Source organism: Ursus maritimus, unplaced genomic scaffold, assembly GCF_017311325.1.
Source record: "Ursus maritimus isolate PB19 unplaced genomic scaffold, ASM1731132v1 scaffold_23, whole genome shotgun sequence".
In the NCBI taxonomy this organism is placed as follows: domain Eukaryota; kingdom Metazoa; phylum Chordata; class Mammalia; order Carnivora; family Ursidae; genus Ursus; species Ursus maritimus.
In genome coordinates this window covers 33,171,115-33,186,463 of record NW_024424786.1, presented here as the reverse complement: position 1 = coordinate 33,186,463, position 15,349 = coordinate 33,171,115, and the positions used below count along the sequence as shown (strand labels likewise).

The 15,349-nt window shown below is 35.9% G+C and overlaps 2 protein-coding genes across 2 annotated transcripts; both read right to left on the bottom strand.

The window, feature by feature from the left end:
* Positions 1 to 957: 957 nt before the first annotated feature.
* On the bottom strand, positions 958 to 1,908 carry LOC103666212 (olfactory receptor 1052-like). The gene has a single exon (XM_008694229.2). It carries the CDS (start codon positions 1,894 to 1,896, stop codon positions 958 to 960), a length of 939 nt encoding a protein of 312 aa, XP_008692451.1. The 5' UTR covers positions 1,897 to 1,908.
* Positions 1,909 to 13,840: 11,932 nt separating this feature from the next.
* Positions 13,841 to 14,779, bottom strand: LOC103666210 (olfactory receptor 5AS1). The gene has a single exon (XM_008694228.1). It carries the CDS (start codon positions 14,777 to 14,779, stop codon positions 13,841 to 13,843), a length of 939 nt encoding a protein of 312 aa, XP_008692450.1.
* Between the last annotated feature and the right edge of the window lie 570 nt (positions 14,780 to 15,349).

The following is a 15,349-nucleotide window of genomic DNA, read 5'->3' as shown; positions in this document are numbered from 1 at the left end:
GAAACATTTCAAACCTGTAGAACAGATTCAAGAATAAAACAGATTTGCAAGAATATTTAAATGATCTCTCCTGTGTTCCTTACCAATAGATACAAACTTCAATTGCTTATTTACTTTATCAGTCTGTTGATCTTTAGCTTACTGTATGTATATATGTATGTGTGTGTATACACTGGTTTATATACACATAATTTCTTTATAATTATAATGACACAATATTATTTTATATTATCCAGTACACAGTCATGCTTTCCAAAAGTTTGAGACATAACATCAGGTAATTCATTCATCTTCACACAATACTCTGAAAACTCGCTTCCCATACCCCTCCATTACCTGTTCCTCTAACAGCTTTGCCCCATATCTTAAATCTCTTAATGTTTGGATCTCACAGAGTAACTGGTGCAAGTAAAGGTACTAAACAGAACTATATTGAATGAATAAACTATAACTAAGGACAGTTTTTTTCTATAGCTATTCTATACCATTAAGATACATAATTTAAATACAAAAATGGAGATATGTGTCTTTACTTGGGTGACAGCATTTTTAGAACAACAGCAACAACAAAAAAGATCAGATCCAAGAAAATCATGCCAAGAAACTATTTCATTTTTCCTCTGAGATAAGAATACATTTGATAAATTCCTATTGTTGGAGCATTCTTTTCATTTGAATCAATGTCAGAGTCCATGGTGAGTTCTTTCAGAGTTTAGCATCAGAATTCGTTAGGAAAAAAAAAGTACTAGCTCTTGAGAGAACGAAACTGTTAAGTCACAAAACAGTGAATGGTAGAATATAGTGATTTTCAGTCTTCATGTCAAACTCAACATTCACATCTTCAATTTCATGAGACTGCCTTCATTATAGTTTTGTTGGTGTTTGTGTCTGTGATACAATTTTAAGAAAAGTCTATCTATTTAATGTTAGGTTAACAAAGCCATGGACAAGATTGGCTCAGATGGGAGTTCTCTTCCACGATATTGACCTTTTGGCTGCATCTTTCACATCCTTATTTCGTAGGCTATAAATCAGTGGGTTTAGCATGGGTATCACCAATGTATAAAACAGAGCAGAGACTTTCTCCTGTTCCAGGGAATACTGAGAACTTGGCTGGATATAACTAAAGGTCACAGACCCATAGAATAAGGCCACAGCAGTCAGATGAGAGGCACAAGTGGAGAAGGCTTTGCGCCTCCCCTCAGCTGAGCGGATTCTCTGGATGGCAGTGATGATGCACGTATAAGAGACCATGATGACAGTGAAAGTGAACATTGCAATGACCCCAGAGAATATTAAAAGCAACATTTCATTGTTATGGGCATCAGAACAAGAGAGTCTCAGAAGAGGGGGAATGTCACAGAAATAATGATTCACAATATTAGGACCACAGAAATCTAGTTTGAGCAAACCTATTGTGTGTGTGAGCGAGTTAATGAGCCCACCCAAGTAAGATGCAAGGACCAACTGAACACAAACCCTTTGGGTCATTATGACTGTATACAACAAGGGATTAGCTATTGCCACATAGCGGTCATAAGCCATCATAGATAGGAGGATGCCCTCTGTGGTTACATATACTGCAAAAAAGAAACTCTGTAGAACACAACCAGAAAATGTGCTGGACTTACGTTTCGATGGGAAATTGACCAACATCTTTGGAGCAAAGACAGTAGAGTAGCAGATATCACAAAAAGAAAGGTTGCTAAGGAGGAAGTACATTGGAGTATGAAGTTGGGCATTTAACCAGATCAAGATGATCATCCCCCAATTACCTGCCAGAGTGGTGAAATAAATAAGGGTGAAAAGCAAAAAAAGAGGGATCTGCAAATTAGAGTTTTCAGTTAAACCTACCAGAAGGAATTCCTTCACCCCTGTATGGTTCCAACCTGCCATGCATTCAGGTTTATATAGCTTTTCAGTTGCAGAACAAGATGATATCACTCAGATGAAAAAGATATATGTATAATTTCTTCCACGATCCAGTATCCATAATAGTATTGGGGTGTTTGTGTTTACCCTGTAGCTGGTTGAAGAAAAGAAATAAACTTCAGCAGTGGGCTATATGTATACTAGACAATCCATTTACAGTGACTCAAATTCATGGAACTAGAAATTATTTTATGCCTTGTTTCTCAGTTTCCACATCATAAATACTGAGAGAAGGAAACTCTTTCAGATCAAGAAAGTATTAATTGGTAAAACTGACAGTTAAACCCCAATATCTCAAACCGAACCTCTGACTCATGTTAGGACACATATACAAGTTCTCTGCTTACATCGGCTCCTTGTGATAGAAATTACTTCCTTACCTTTTGGCCAAACTACTGCTACTTTTCAACACCTAGTTAACTCTCGATGCTGACATTCATAATAGGCAACCCCTTTCCTTTCCAAATCTCTATGCCTCACCTTCTTCTCAGATTCTGCACTTGGAAGATCAATGACCATGTCCTCCATAAGAGCTGAATTGAGAGGAAGAGGTAGAACAATCTTTTCTTCATTTAATATTGTTAAGGCCAATCAAAAAAATAGCAGTGCAATTCAATTGGAAAGCCCTTTCCTTTTGCATCTTTGGATAATTTCACTTATGCATTTTTTTTTTAATCAACATTAAAACAAACCCTCCAAAACCCAATGTCAAGACTCGGGGTGTGAGGGTGAGATACTGAAACTATACCTATCAGATATGTCTTGTTATTATAAAATATTACATACAAATAAATATATAACTGATTAAGTATTATATGAAATATTGTTATATATTTAAATTTACAATTCTATAACTTCATAAGTATATACATGTACTTGTAATTTGAAATGGTATATATTGAATGGCTTGTGACTAAAAATTGCTTATAAGACAAAGGAAGCAAAAAATCAGATAACATACAAAAATAAAACTTAAATAATAATCACAAATAAAAATGCAAAAGAGCGCACTATCAACAACAAGCTGCCGTACTGAAAGACCCCAAATTATAGCTTAGATAGTCTAATTTAAAAACAATACATATTGATTTGAAGTCTATTATATCCAGGCACGCTAGGGTTGTAGTGGGAAGAAGTAGCAGCTTGTAGCAAAAACAGTCTTAAGCTCTGAGAATCAAATGTCTGTGTGCATGCCCTGGTTTTATTGCGGACAGGCTACAGTGACAAACTCAAGGAAAAGAGAAACTAATTCTTAACATATTATTGGATTCATAAAATAAAATTATGTCTAAAATATTTCCAAAACACTATTATATAGATATGAAAGGAATGGTTTTTCTTGTGATATAGTTAAAATACATTCTAATTCTCAGATACTCTATCTTAAAGAATTTTCCATAAATGTGCAAGTAGCCATAAGTTACTATATAAACCAACTATTAAATACTGTAAACACACATGCATACATGAGAATATTGAATGTAGGTGTTATGCAAATATTGCCCTTTTTCCCATAAAATGAGAACCTTTGAAACCTTTGAAATATAAATAACCCGCAAGTTAGGACATTGTTTTCTGGCTATTTGGAAACAATATTGAAATCCTGTAGCTGGTAATGGATTATTTTAGTGTGGGGAGATAGAAAATATTAAAAGATTTAAATCTACCTACGTTACTACTTCTTAAATATATTCATAACAAAGCCAAGTTCAGAGTAAGTAGAATATCCAGTGAAGACGACCAGGTTTTCACGATTCTTAAAAGACTAATTGCTGAGAGTAGAGATTTCTTAATGTTCGGTTGCTTTTCTTTCGGGGACATGAGCGCTAGGTCATGTGTAGATGTGAATCTCAGATGTCCAGAGGTTGGCTCATTAGCATCCTTCTGGTCTCTGGAGACTGGAGCTAATCAGACCCCTGCAGGCCTTCCCAGTCGCCATTCACTAGATGCCTTTGCCCTCACTTTGATAAAATGCATTTCCTTTTATAAACAGAACACTCACATGTCTTGGGGAAAAGGCACAAAACAGAGAGTAAATGCAATGTAGGAACTAAAGAAATGTGTTCCACTCATATATATGCTACTCAGACAAATCTTCAAATGTTCTCATGTTGAAACAGCTGAGATTGTCTTTTTTCCCTGTGAAATGGGGACATTTACACATGTTCTATCAACCTCATTGGTTCCTTATGAAATTGATATAAATTAATGCATGACATCATACTCTCCACTTTAACAGTAATTTACATTAGATTTTTGTGAGATTTTACACACATGCACATACACACAGAATTAGTTGAATTGTATACTCTCCTTTTGGTTTATTTGTATAAAACAGTGTGCTTTCATTGGAAACCAGGGATGTACTGTATGGTGACTAACATAATATAATAAAAAAACATTAAAAAAAATCAACAGTGTGCTTTTCTTTTCTCTAATAATTCAATAGACATCACAGAGCTGTGGATTATGTCTTATAATTCTTTTGTAGCTTCCATTCTATTGAAGTGTAGACACATGAGACACTGTGGAGATTTTACATATATTTCACATAGCTTTATTAACTTTTTGCATAATTTATATTTGGCACTCTTAATCACACAAATAATATATTTATTACTGTATGTTTGGGAGAGGGTGATGGATGGTTTTGTTAAGGTGTGTTAATTTTAACATGAAAGCAGAGTAAGTTACAACATATGCAGATAAATAAAATAATGAAGTCATGTTAATCCAAATATTGTAAAAAAACAAATAATTATCCCAAATTACATGCAGTTGTGAATCCAATAAAACAGCATTAGAGCATCTTTAGATACAAAATAGGATACATTGCCATGTAATGAGAGAAAAGAATTTCGAATCCAACAAAACAGTCAGTGAGGAATGGAGTTAGCTACATAAGGAATTAGAGTTGCAAATTAGAAGCAGAAGAAAAAAAAAGCAATATGGTTAAATGTAGCCAGATTAATGGCATATACTTTAAAACCAACTGTTTCATAATTTGTGAAGTCATTGCTACAATAACTTGAACAAGGATCGGTGTCAATGGCAAGAAGAAAATCCTGTATTTGCTGGCCAAAAATATCTTGGCTGATACACAACTTAAGTTTTTTGAAATGGAATCTCTGACTTTCTTGAAATGGGTTAGTTCCTTCAAAAATGGGGAAGTATCTTGGATCCTAGGAAGGTTAGATTTATTATAGAAATGATAAATTCACAAAACCCAGAGTTTAAGAAAACTTGTTATATTTTATCATCAGACTCATCATATTTGTGAAACCAACTTCAAATACATAATCAGAAACTGACTTAGAACTGGTTGTTTTGCTGAAAATTGAAGGAAATGTTAGTGTGATTTTAAACAGTATAAATTAATAAGACAATTTGGAATTCAACATATTTATATATTCATGTGTTAAAATATAAAGCATTTATATTCTTGTGTTGATTTAATTTGTTGACCTAATAAGCTTGAGAAAATCAAAAGAAATATATAAATTCAATTTAAAATATAATCAGTTTAATTAAATAAGATTATATATTATAGCAATTTTAAGAGCCCTTTGAAAAGTGATTGTTATAATTTACTAGTTATATAATTAGATTACCCTGTTTTGCAATTTGAATCAAAATGTAAGGGAAAAAGTTGATTTTTATGTTTATTACAGCAAAATATTACTTGTTAAATAAAATAATAGAAAATTAACAATGGAAAGTCTTTTCTGTGTGGAAAAGTGGTTCTTGAGGCTAACAAACAGTTCACATTTCAAGAAATAGATGAGGAATAATTTGTTCAGTATTCTAAAACAAAATCACTATTCACATTAATTTCCAGCCTTTTAGATAAATTACATTTGAAGTTTGACATATTAATAACTTAGTTTATTAATTGCTGATTACACACTGAAAACTTCATTATATTCAGAATCTCACATAGCATTCATGGAATTCTAGTGACATTGGATTAAAAAATGTAACTTTCTATATGCATCCATGAAATCCAGTATTAAATAACAAAGAAAGAAAGGACCAAAGAGGAAGGAAGGATAGAAGGAACGGAGGGAGGGAGGGAGGAGGGAAAGAATGGGAGAAGGAAGGAAGGGAGGGGGAAGAGACAGAGAGCGTGAGAAGAGAAGGGGAGAAAGAATATCCATATAACTTTGAATATAAATTGTAAAACAATAGATAGCCTAGGATAAGCATTAGTTTTGTTTTGTTTTTTATGATTTTTATTTATTTGAGAGAGAGTGAGAGAGAAAGAGAGAGAGCAGGAGCAGTGGGAAAAGGTAGAGAAAGAGAAGCAGACTCCCCACCGAGTAGGGAGCCCCGATGTGAGACTCATCCAGGACCCTGGGATCATGACCTGAGCTGAAGACAGATGCTTAGCCCACTGAGCCACCCAGGCACCCTAGAACAGACATTAGAATCTCCATCATTATTTTAAAAGCTTTTGTAATTTCATTTTCATAATGCAAAGTTCAATCATATGAAGAATGATTTGTTATTCAGGTAAGGATTGGCAATTGAAAAATTTAAGAAGAATTACTAACATGCCATTCTTAATATATACTCAGCATTCTTCAACATCTAGACCTATGTCTGGCAAACACTACCATTTAACCCCCTTCCCACTCAAGATTACAGACATTCTTTAACCTTATTTTATAGATATAGATCAGATTTTATATCATTGTACAAGCCTTCTATTAGAGTCCCATAGACAAAATCTTTCTATGTCTTTCTGTAGCAGTGCCTAACAAAATGCCTGGTGTATTGAGTTGTATGATAACTGTTAGTTGAAAAACTGAATATATTTTATATTACTCTATGCACCATTTTTGCAGTTTTAGGTAGAAATAAATAATAGTTGTAAAAATTATAAAATATGAAGGGATTGATTAAGATATGTGTGCATGTGAGTAACTAAATATGGCAGATACAAAGGAATAATTGAGTTGCATTCCAGAATAATCAATGAAAAATGTGCACTGCAAGCAGAATAATCAACAATTGGCTATTCCTCTGTAAATGGATGCCAGCACTCCAACTGATCATAGTGGCTGACATTAATTCTGTGAAAATATATTCACTAGTGGAATGTGAAGCAATACTTGTTAATCTAAAAAGCTAAGGCAGATGGGCTATTCCTCAGAAATGACAGGTAAGGATTAACTTATTTAAGAGTGATTTCTTACCGGCTGTCCTCTTGCAAAGTTGCATGGAAATCAGATACAAATCAGTGTGAAGTCAGTAAAGGAAAATGCTGAGGCGAGGGAGCAGTGAAGGCACATGTCAAAAGCTTCAGCATCAGTAATTGGACTCCATTCCCCTGATTACGCCAGGAAAAAAAAAATGGTGTTTCCTTAACCATGAAGGCTGAGCTCGCAGATCAAGTTCCTGTCTAATTTATTGTATTTGCACTTAGGAGGCTTGGACCAGAGGATCTCAATCTTCATCAAGTCATGGGGACACTGATGCATCCCAACCTATAAATGTTGAGGTGGCGTCTTTGGGTGGTCATTAGTCTGCCTACCACACCCACCCAGATGGTCATTAGAAAAAGTTTCTAAGCAAAATTACCCATTTTTACACTGTAGCCACAGATTTTAGCCTTATTTATATACCACTTATTTTCATGATGGTGATAACAGCTATGGGCTGGTTGACTCACATGACACCTCATTTACTGGACGATTTGTTCCTAGAAGGCTAACCTTTGTATGTGGACAAATGCCCACCCCTGTCAGCCACACATGAACATGGCCTGCACCCTGGGGCTTGTCACTTAACCATCCTTATGTTTCCACACTTCTTCCATGACCTATGATTTCACTACCGTACTTTAGTTTGGGTGTTAAGGAGCAGCGCTTCTCAGATTTCTAAGACATGAAAAAGATCTAACTACAGCTTCCGTGGTGGTCTTTTTATCGGACTGACCTGCCAGTCATGCTATGCCAAATAATCAAGAAGACCACCCAATTTTGGGGGGCAAGTGAATTAGCCTGGAATACTTGTCCCAGAAAATTTTAAACTTCAGAATTATCCTCTAAATTATCCAAGGAGGTATATGCATCCTGGTTCATGACTTGGGTCGCATGTACCTCAACATCAGCAGTCTTCTGAATTGGGGAAAAGCCCAGATGATTGTCTAAATTGAACCATCACTGTCCTTGGACATCTTCTCTTGGAGGAGTCTTAGATGGATTGACTCCTGGTTGAGTAAAAGGCTTCAAGTGTAACCACACCTTTTTTTGTTATGTTCACAATCCTAAATGTACATACTTGCTCTTGCAGCAATGTCAGGGATCATGTCGACAGCACTTTTTAGTGGAAATGGAAAGGATCACGGACATAGTGTGGTCGGAATCATGGAAGCCACCATTTTGGATAGGAAAGAAAGAATTAGACTTAAGGGCTAATTTGTTCAAAGCAAATTCTTTGCTGCCTATGAAAAGTATATAGGGTTGAGAAGTTAAGAAAATCAATTATGATTCAATGCTGTGGTGGATCAAAGATGGCTGTAAATTCATTGACACACCTCCCCTGGAATCTGGGGTCACCTTCATGACTTACTTCTTAACAGAAGACAGACGGAATTATGTTCTGGGACTTCTGAGGCTAGGGCATGAGAGGCTGGTAGCATCTGCTGTAGTCTTTTGGAACACTTGCTCTTGGGTTATCCTAAGGCTATTTTTTGAAAGGAAAATTTGGAAAGACCAAAAGGAGATGCCCTAAGACTGCATGAAAAAGAGATGCCCAGCCAACCTCTAGCTATTCCAGTCCCAGCTATTCAAGTGATCCTAAGTGAGACACCAGGCACTGGGGAGCAAGGAGACTATCATTATCTAGCCCTCCCCGCATGGTAGATTCCTGAGCAAAACAAATGGTGATTGTTTTTAGCCACTAGGTTTTGTGGCAGAACAATATACAACCAGAAAAAAATGCTGAATACAGGGCAACTCAGGTCACATATTCTGGCATCACTTTTATAGCTCCACCTGAAAGATCTGGACTCCAGCCCTAGCTCACCCAGATGTGTGGTGGTGCCCCTTTGGCAATGCCAGGGTTCCATCGTCTTGCATGGTCTCAATTGTAAGGCTTGTTTTTCAGCTTCAAAATCAAGCTTTAGGACTTGGTGCTCTCCCAACTAGTGAATTTTGAGTTTGCAGAAAAGGGTTAAAACAGGGTTTGGCTATGAGGTATGGGTATTAGACCCTATCCCCTGATGGGAAGGAGGGATTGTTGCTTCCATAAGAATATACGTTAATATGTATTCTGCTTCTCAGTAATGATGGCTGATCCAGCCAGATTATCATACATTATCTCAAAATGGGATAAACACTGATGAGAACAGTGTACTTGATGCTGCTTCCATCTGTGAGGAGGGGTGACACCAGGAGGCAGTGCCAGGAAATTTTCTTTAGTTTGCTCAAGAACACATAAAACAGAAATGATTTTTGTGGAGCATAAACTCTTACGTTCTTATAGGAGGAAAATGATATGTGCTGATAAAATCCTGGTTTTTTATAAACAATGATGACTATGTTTATATAACAACGCAATGGACCATGTACATGCTTAATTAGAAGCTGACTTCTATTCTTAGCAGCTAAGAGAATGTATGGATTCTCAAAACTCACCCTTCATCTCTATCAACTTGGCAAACATCTCACGTGTTCCAAGAAAGTATTTTTTATTTATTTCTCAGATGAAAATCACATATGGATGTATTCTTTTGAATATATCTTTTAAATACAACCAAAATATTTTTTTGTTTGTGTATTTCATGTCACTAGAAAAAAATGGTATTTTTTAACTCCTGCCATGAAATTCACTTGTACCTACCTTCCAATGTTCAATGTAAGGGTAATAAAGATGTAAAATTGTCACATAGATTTTATTTCTGACCTGAATAGAGATCCACATTAAAATGCAGATATTATTACAGAAGGTACACTATTTTTAGGATTTTAAGTTCGTCTCTTCCTTGTAACCGAAATGTAACATAGCTTCTCTGGTAACATTTTCTCTTTCTCATCATAGACAGAAGCAGAAAAATAAATCTCCTGAGATGTGATGAACATAAATACCCTACTTTATTATAATTTTTTCTCAACTGTAGCCCACTTCTTAATATATATGCATTCAGCTTTAAATTTATGTGCTTACATTATTAAAATTATGTGTCAATTTTCTGTGTTCATGCAGTAGATATTAGAAATAAATCATCTATGGGGGCGCCTGGGTGGCGCAGTCATTAAGCGTCTGCCTTCGGCTCAGGGCGTGATCCCGGCGTTATGGGATCGAGCCCCACATCAGGCTCCTCAGCTATGAGCCTGCTTCTTCCTCTCCCACTCCCCCTGCTTGTGTTCCCTCTCTCACTGGCTGTCTCTATCTCTGTCAAATAAATAAATAAAATCTTAAAAAAAAAAAGAAATCATCTATGGAACATAAGAACTAGGAAGATCAGTAGGGGAAGAAAGGGATAAAGAAAGGGGGGGTAATCAGAAGGGGGAATGAAGTATGAGGGACTGGGAATGGGATAGACTGGTGATGGGTAGTAAGGAGGGCACGTATTGCATGGTGCACTGGGTGTTATACGCAATGAATGAATCATCGAACTTTACATCAGAAACCAGGGATGTACTGTATGGTGACTAACATAATATAATAAAAAAACATTAAAATTAAAAAAAAAAGAAATAAATCAACATTAGGGAAATAAGGCAGAACAAAATAATATCTCATCTGAGATGTTTTTACCTAATTATTATTCTGATATATTCAGGCAGTGACCTCACTCTTATGGGTTTCACTTGTTTTATAGTCAAAGGAATAGTCTTGACTAAGTTCAGTGGTTCTCGCTCATGGGTAATTTTGCCTCCAAAGAGACATTGGCAAAGTTTGGATACATTTAGCTGTCCTGGACAGGGAGGGTGCTACTGACATCTGGTGAATAGAGATCAGGATGCTGCGTAACACCCTAAAATGTGCAGAATAGGCCTCTCTTCCTCCCCAGTAAAGAAATATTGGCCCAAAATGTCAATAGAAACTTTGGGCTAGATAAACTCTTCACAATTTTACAGTTTACAAATACACTATAGTCAAAAAATGGGCAGAAGACATGAATAGACAGTTTTCCAAAGAAGACCTACAGATGGTCAACAGACATCAGAGCAAAGGTGGTGATGATGATTAGAGCCAACAGAGCCAAGGTGCTCACCACCAGTGGTCATCAGGGAACGACAAATCAAAACCACAATGAGACATCACCTCAATCCGGTCAGAATGTCTAAAATCAGCAACACAAGAAACAATAGGTGTGACAAGGATGTAGAGAAAGGGGAACCCTCTTACACTGTTGGTGGGAATGCAAACTGCGCTAGCCACTCTGGAAAACAGTATGGAGGGTCCTCAAAAAGTTAAAAATAGAACTACCCTATGACCCAGGATTTGTACTGCCAGGTATTTACCCAAAGAATACAAGAACACTAACTCAAAGGGATACGTGTACCCCGATGTTTGTAGTAGCACTATCAACAATAGCAAACTACGCAAACAGCCCAAGTGTCCATCAGCAGATGAATGGATAAAGAAGATGTGGTATATATACAATGGAATATTACTCAGCCATCAAAAAGAATGAAATCTTACCATTTGCAACAACGTGGATGGAGCTAGAGAGCATTATGCTAAATGAAATATATCAGTCAGAGAAAGACAAATACCATATGATTTCACTCATATGTGGAATTTAGAAAACAAAACAAAGGGACAAAGAGAGGGGGAAAAAAGAGAGAAGGAGGCAAACCAAGAAACAGACTCTGAACTATAGAGAACAAACTGATGGTTACCAGACGGGAGGTTGGCAGAGGGGATGGGTGAAATAGGTGATGGGGATTAGGGAGGGCACTGGGTGTTCTGTGGAAGTATTGAATCACTGTATTGTATACTTCAAATGAATATTACATTATATGTTAACTAACTGGAATTTAAACAAAAACTTAAAAAAATAAAAACAATGATGGCAGCAACAACAAAACCAAATACATTGTAGTTTATTTATTTTAAACTAACTTATTTTAGAAAATGAAAACTTGTCTCAGATTTAATAGGCCCTATTAAGGAAGCTGATAATTTTTTTATGCAACCTCATATCCATAACACAATGGATGGATGATGAGAAAGAATCAGCTTAATGTTTTTTTAAAAGGAAATTGCACTAAAATTAAAAGAAAAATTCAAACTAGCCTATAAGTTTCAGAAACTAGTAAAAAAATAAGAACAAATTAATGGCGTCGTACTGTGTACTCGGGCAGTCTTCATAGTAGGACAGGTGTTTTAATATGCTGAAGGTCACTAATTTGAATATTGAGTTCTGCATTTTTGTTTTTTGGGTTGTTTTCTATCTTCTTTCTTTCTTTCTTTCTTTCTTTCTTTCTTTCTTTCTTTCTTTCTTTCTTTCTTTCGTTTTGTTTTGTTTTGTTTTGTTTTTTGGTTTCCAGCAACATCTCAGAACATTTGGAATGCTTCACAGATATTTTTGAAATGCCTAATTTCTTCTGGGAATCAAATCTTTACTGTTTCTTTAAATCAAATAGTAATATAATAGTAAAAAAATAATGAGCAATGATATACCATTACATTGTAATTGACAGTATAAGCTTTACATGTATTCAGGAGATTGATACATATTTAATCACCTAATTTTCGAATCATACATATGCTAGTAGTTTTACATATATTAGTTCATTTAATACTCAAAGCAATCCATGGCAATGGGCAATATCTTATCGGTGTCCATTTATAGGGTAGACTAATGCAGTCATTATATCTTCATGCTTACTAGAAAATGCACAGTATTATATATTCACACGTACACAATTTATTCCTTCAACTTTGTCAAGATAAAACAAAGGAAATGGAGACCGAAGGATCAAAATCAACCTCAGAAAATGTCTGACAATTTAATCCTCAAAAGTGATCCCAGAGCAAGGAATATTTATACTTTAATTGGTTTGCATTGTCATTTGCAGAATAAAATGATTAAAACAATTGTTCACTCCTTGAAGATAGGGACTCAAAGATTAATTCAGTAACATGGTCAAATAATTAGTAATGTATACAGTTTATAATCTTGATGATCTTCACAAACTTGTTTGGTTTGTACATGTCCCCACTATGAATGGAACAGTAGAGGATCCCTTACACTAATCAATCTAACCCAAAGAAAATCAGTGTGTCATAACTTCACTCTGTCCTAATATTAAAGACACCATTACTATGTGACGTCTATCTGATTTCCTAAGAGCCAGTGAAACCACCATTTCTTACCATGAGTGATATCAAATGTCCCTGATGATAAATGTTCTGCAAGTGCAGAATCTAGACTCAGTTTCCCAAACAAAGCAAGCTACATTTACTCATCTTTCCATCCATCTATTTATTCTACCCATTCATCCATGAAACACACATGTAATGCGAATGTGCCGTATGTCCACTACTATATAGGAACTGGAACAATAAACTAATAAGATACATATACCCTGCTGCCAAGGAGCTTCTAATATGGGTGGGTTGACAGACAATTCAACATATATCTTTAATACATCATGATAAGGAATATAATGAATCAATGCACAAAGTATTTTATAAACACAAACTGGAAAGCAATTATTATTATTTATTTTATTTCAAGAGTATTTCACAGAGTAGAATAATTTTGGAGAGCACATTTCTGAATGAGAGGACAAAAGTATCCTAAAGTATTGAGGATGAAAAGTTATCTTTATTTCTGAAAAATGATAATAAATTTCAAAGAGTTGACATACAGGGTATGCATGGCATGATGATATTGGAAGGGCAAGCTATATCTTGAATATTCTTAAATTATTCAAGTTCTTATTCATTTAAAAGTCCAGTTTCTTTCTAGTAGCTTTTTGAGGGCATCCTTTACATCCTTATTTCTGAAGCTATAGATTATTGGGTTAAACATGGGAAAGACAACAGTATAAAACACCGCAACTACCTTGTCAGTGTCTAGGGAATAGCTGGTGGTGGGACGTAAGTACATAAACAGGAGCGTTCCGTAGAATAATGTGACTGCTATGAAATGGGAAGTACAGGTGGAGAATGCTTTGCTCCTGCCCCCTGAGGACTTAATGCTCAAAACAGTGATGAGGATACAGAAGTAAGAGATAAATATGACCACAAAAGTGCTGGTCTGAATGAAGCCACACAAGGCAAAGAGCAAAAGCTCATTGATATGTGTATCCACGCATGATAAAGCTAAGAGAGGTGGGATATCACAGAAGAAATGATTAACAATATTGGAGCCACAGAACGGTAGCCTGAACGTGAGGCACACATGTGCCATCGCAGTCATACTTCCGCTGAAGTAGGCCAACACAACGGAGCAGATACAGACCCTCCTGGACATAAGTGTAGAATAGAGCAATGGGTTACAGATGGCTGCGTAGCGGTCGTATGCCATTGCTGCCAGGATAAGGCACTCAGCATCAGCAAAACAACCAAAGAAAAACATTTGTATTGCACAGCCATAGGGAGAGATGCTTTTCCTGGATGCTAAGAAGTTCACCAACATTTTAGGGGTGATTGCTGAAGAATAGCAGATGTCCAAGAAAGACAAGTTGCTGAGAAAATAATACATGGGTGTTTGAAGGCATGAATTGATATTAACTAGGATTATTAAACTCATATTTCCCACCAGAGTGAGTGTATACACTATGAGAAATACCAAGAATAGTGTGACTCTGAGAGGGAGATAATCTGTGAATCCAGCAAGGAGAAACTCCGTTGGCATGGTGTAATTGCTCTCCAACATCTTGGTTCTCTTGTTTTTCTTGTCCAAAATAGATGATATCAGAATACGTGAGTTGACTTGAGTGGTGTATGAAGCAAGGGTATCTTTAGTCTCCCTTTTAAGGAAGCAAATAGAAGTATAATAAAATCACAGCTATCACATTTTCCGTGACCTATTTGGTTTGTTTCCTTTTTTTTGCCATTTTCTTTAAAAGAGGTAATTAAAAATCTTCCTTGATACCAGAGGCTGTTATGCTGAGCTGGTGTTCTGAGATGCAGTATAACTCTCCAAAAGTTGTGCACATTAAGAAATGAGATTAGTTCCTTTCAAGCTGAAGGGAAAGGAATGTGGCTTGGTCGATAAGATCTAGCAGAATTGTGAAAATTGACAAAATCCTTAAAGCAAAGCTTTATTTTTCCATCCTAAAATCACGTTCTTCCATGTAAAGGAACGTTGAGAAAAATTCTAGGAAAAAGTGCCCACAGGTAAACTAGATAATTCTACAGAACCATATCTGTGATCTTGGGAAGTAGTTAAACATCACAGTTAACACAGTAGTTACTGTAAGAGATGACTGGGTTCAAAGCTAAG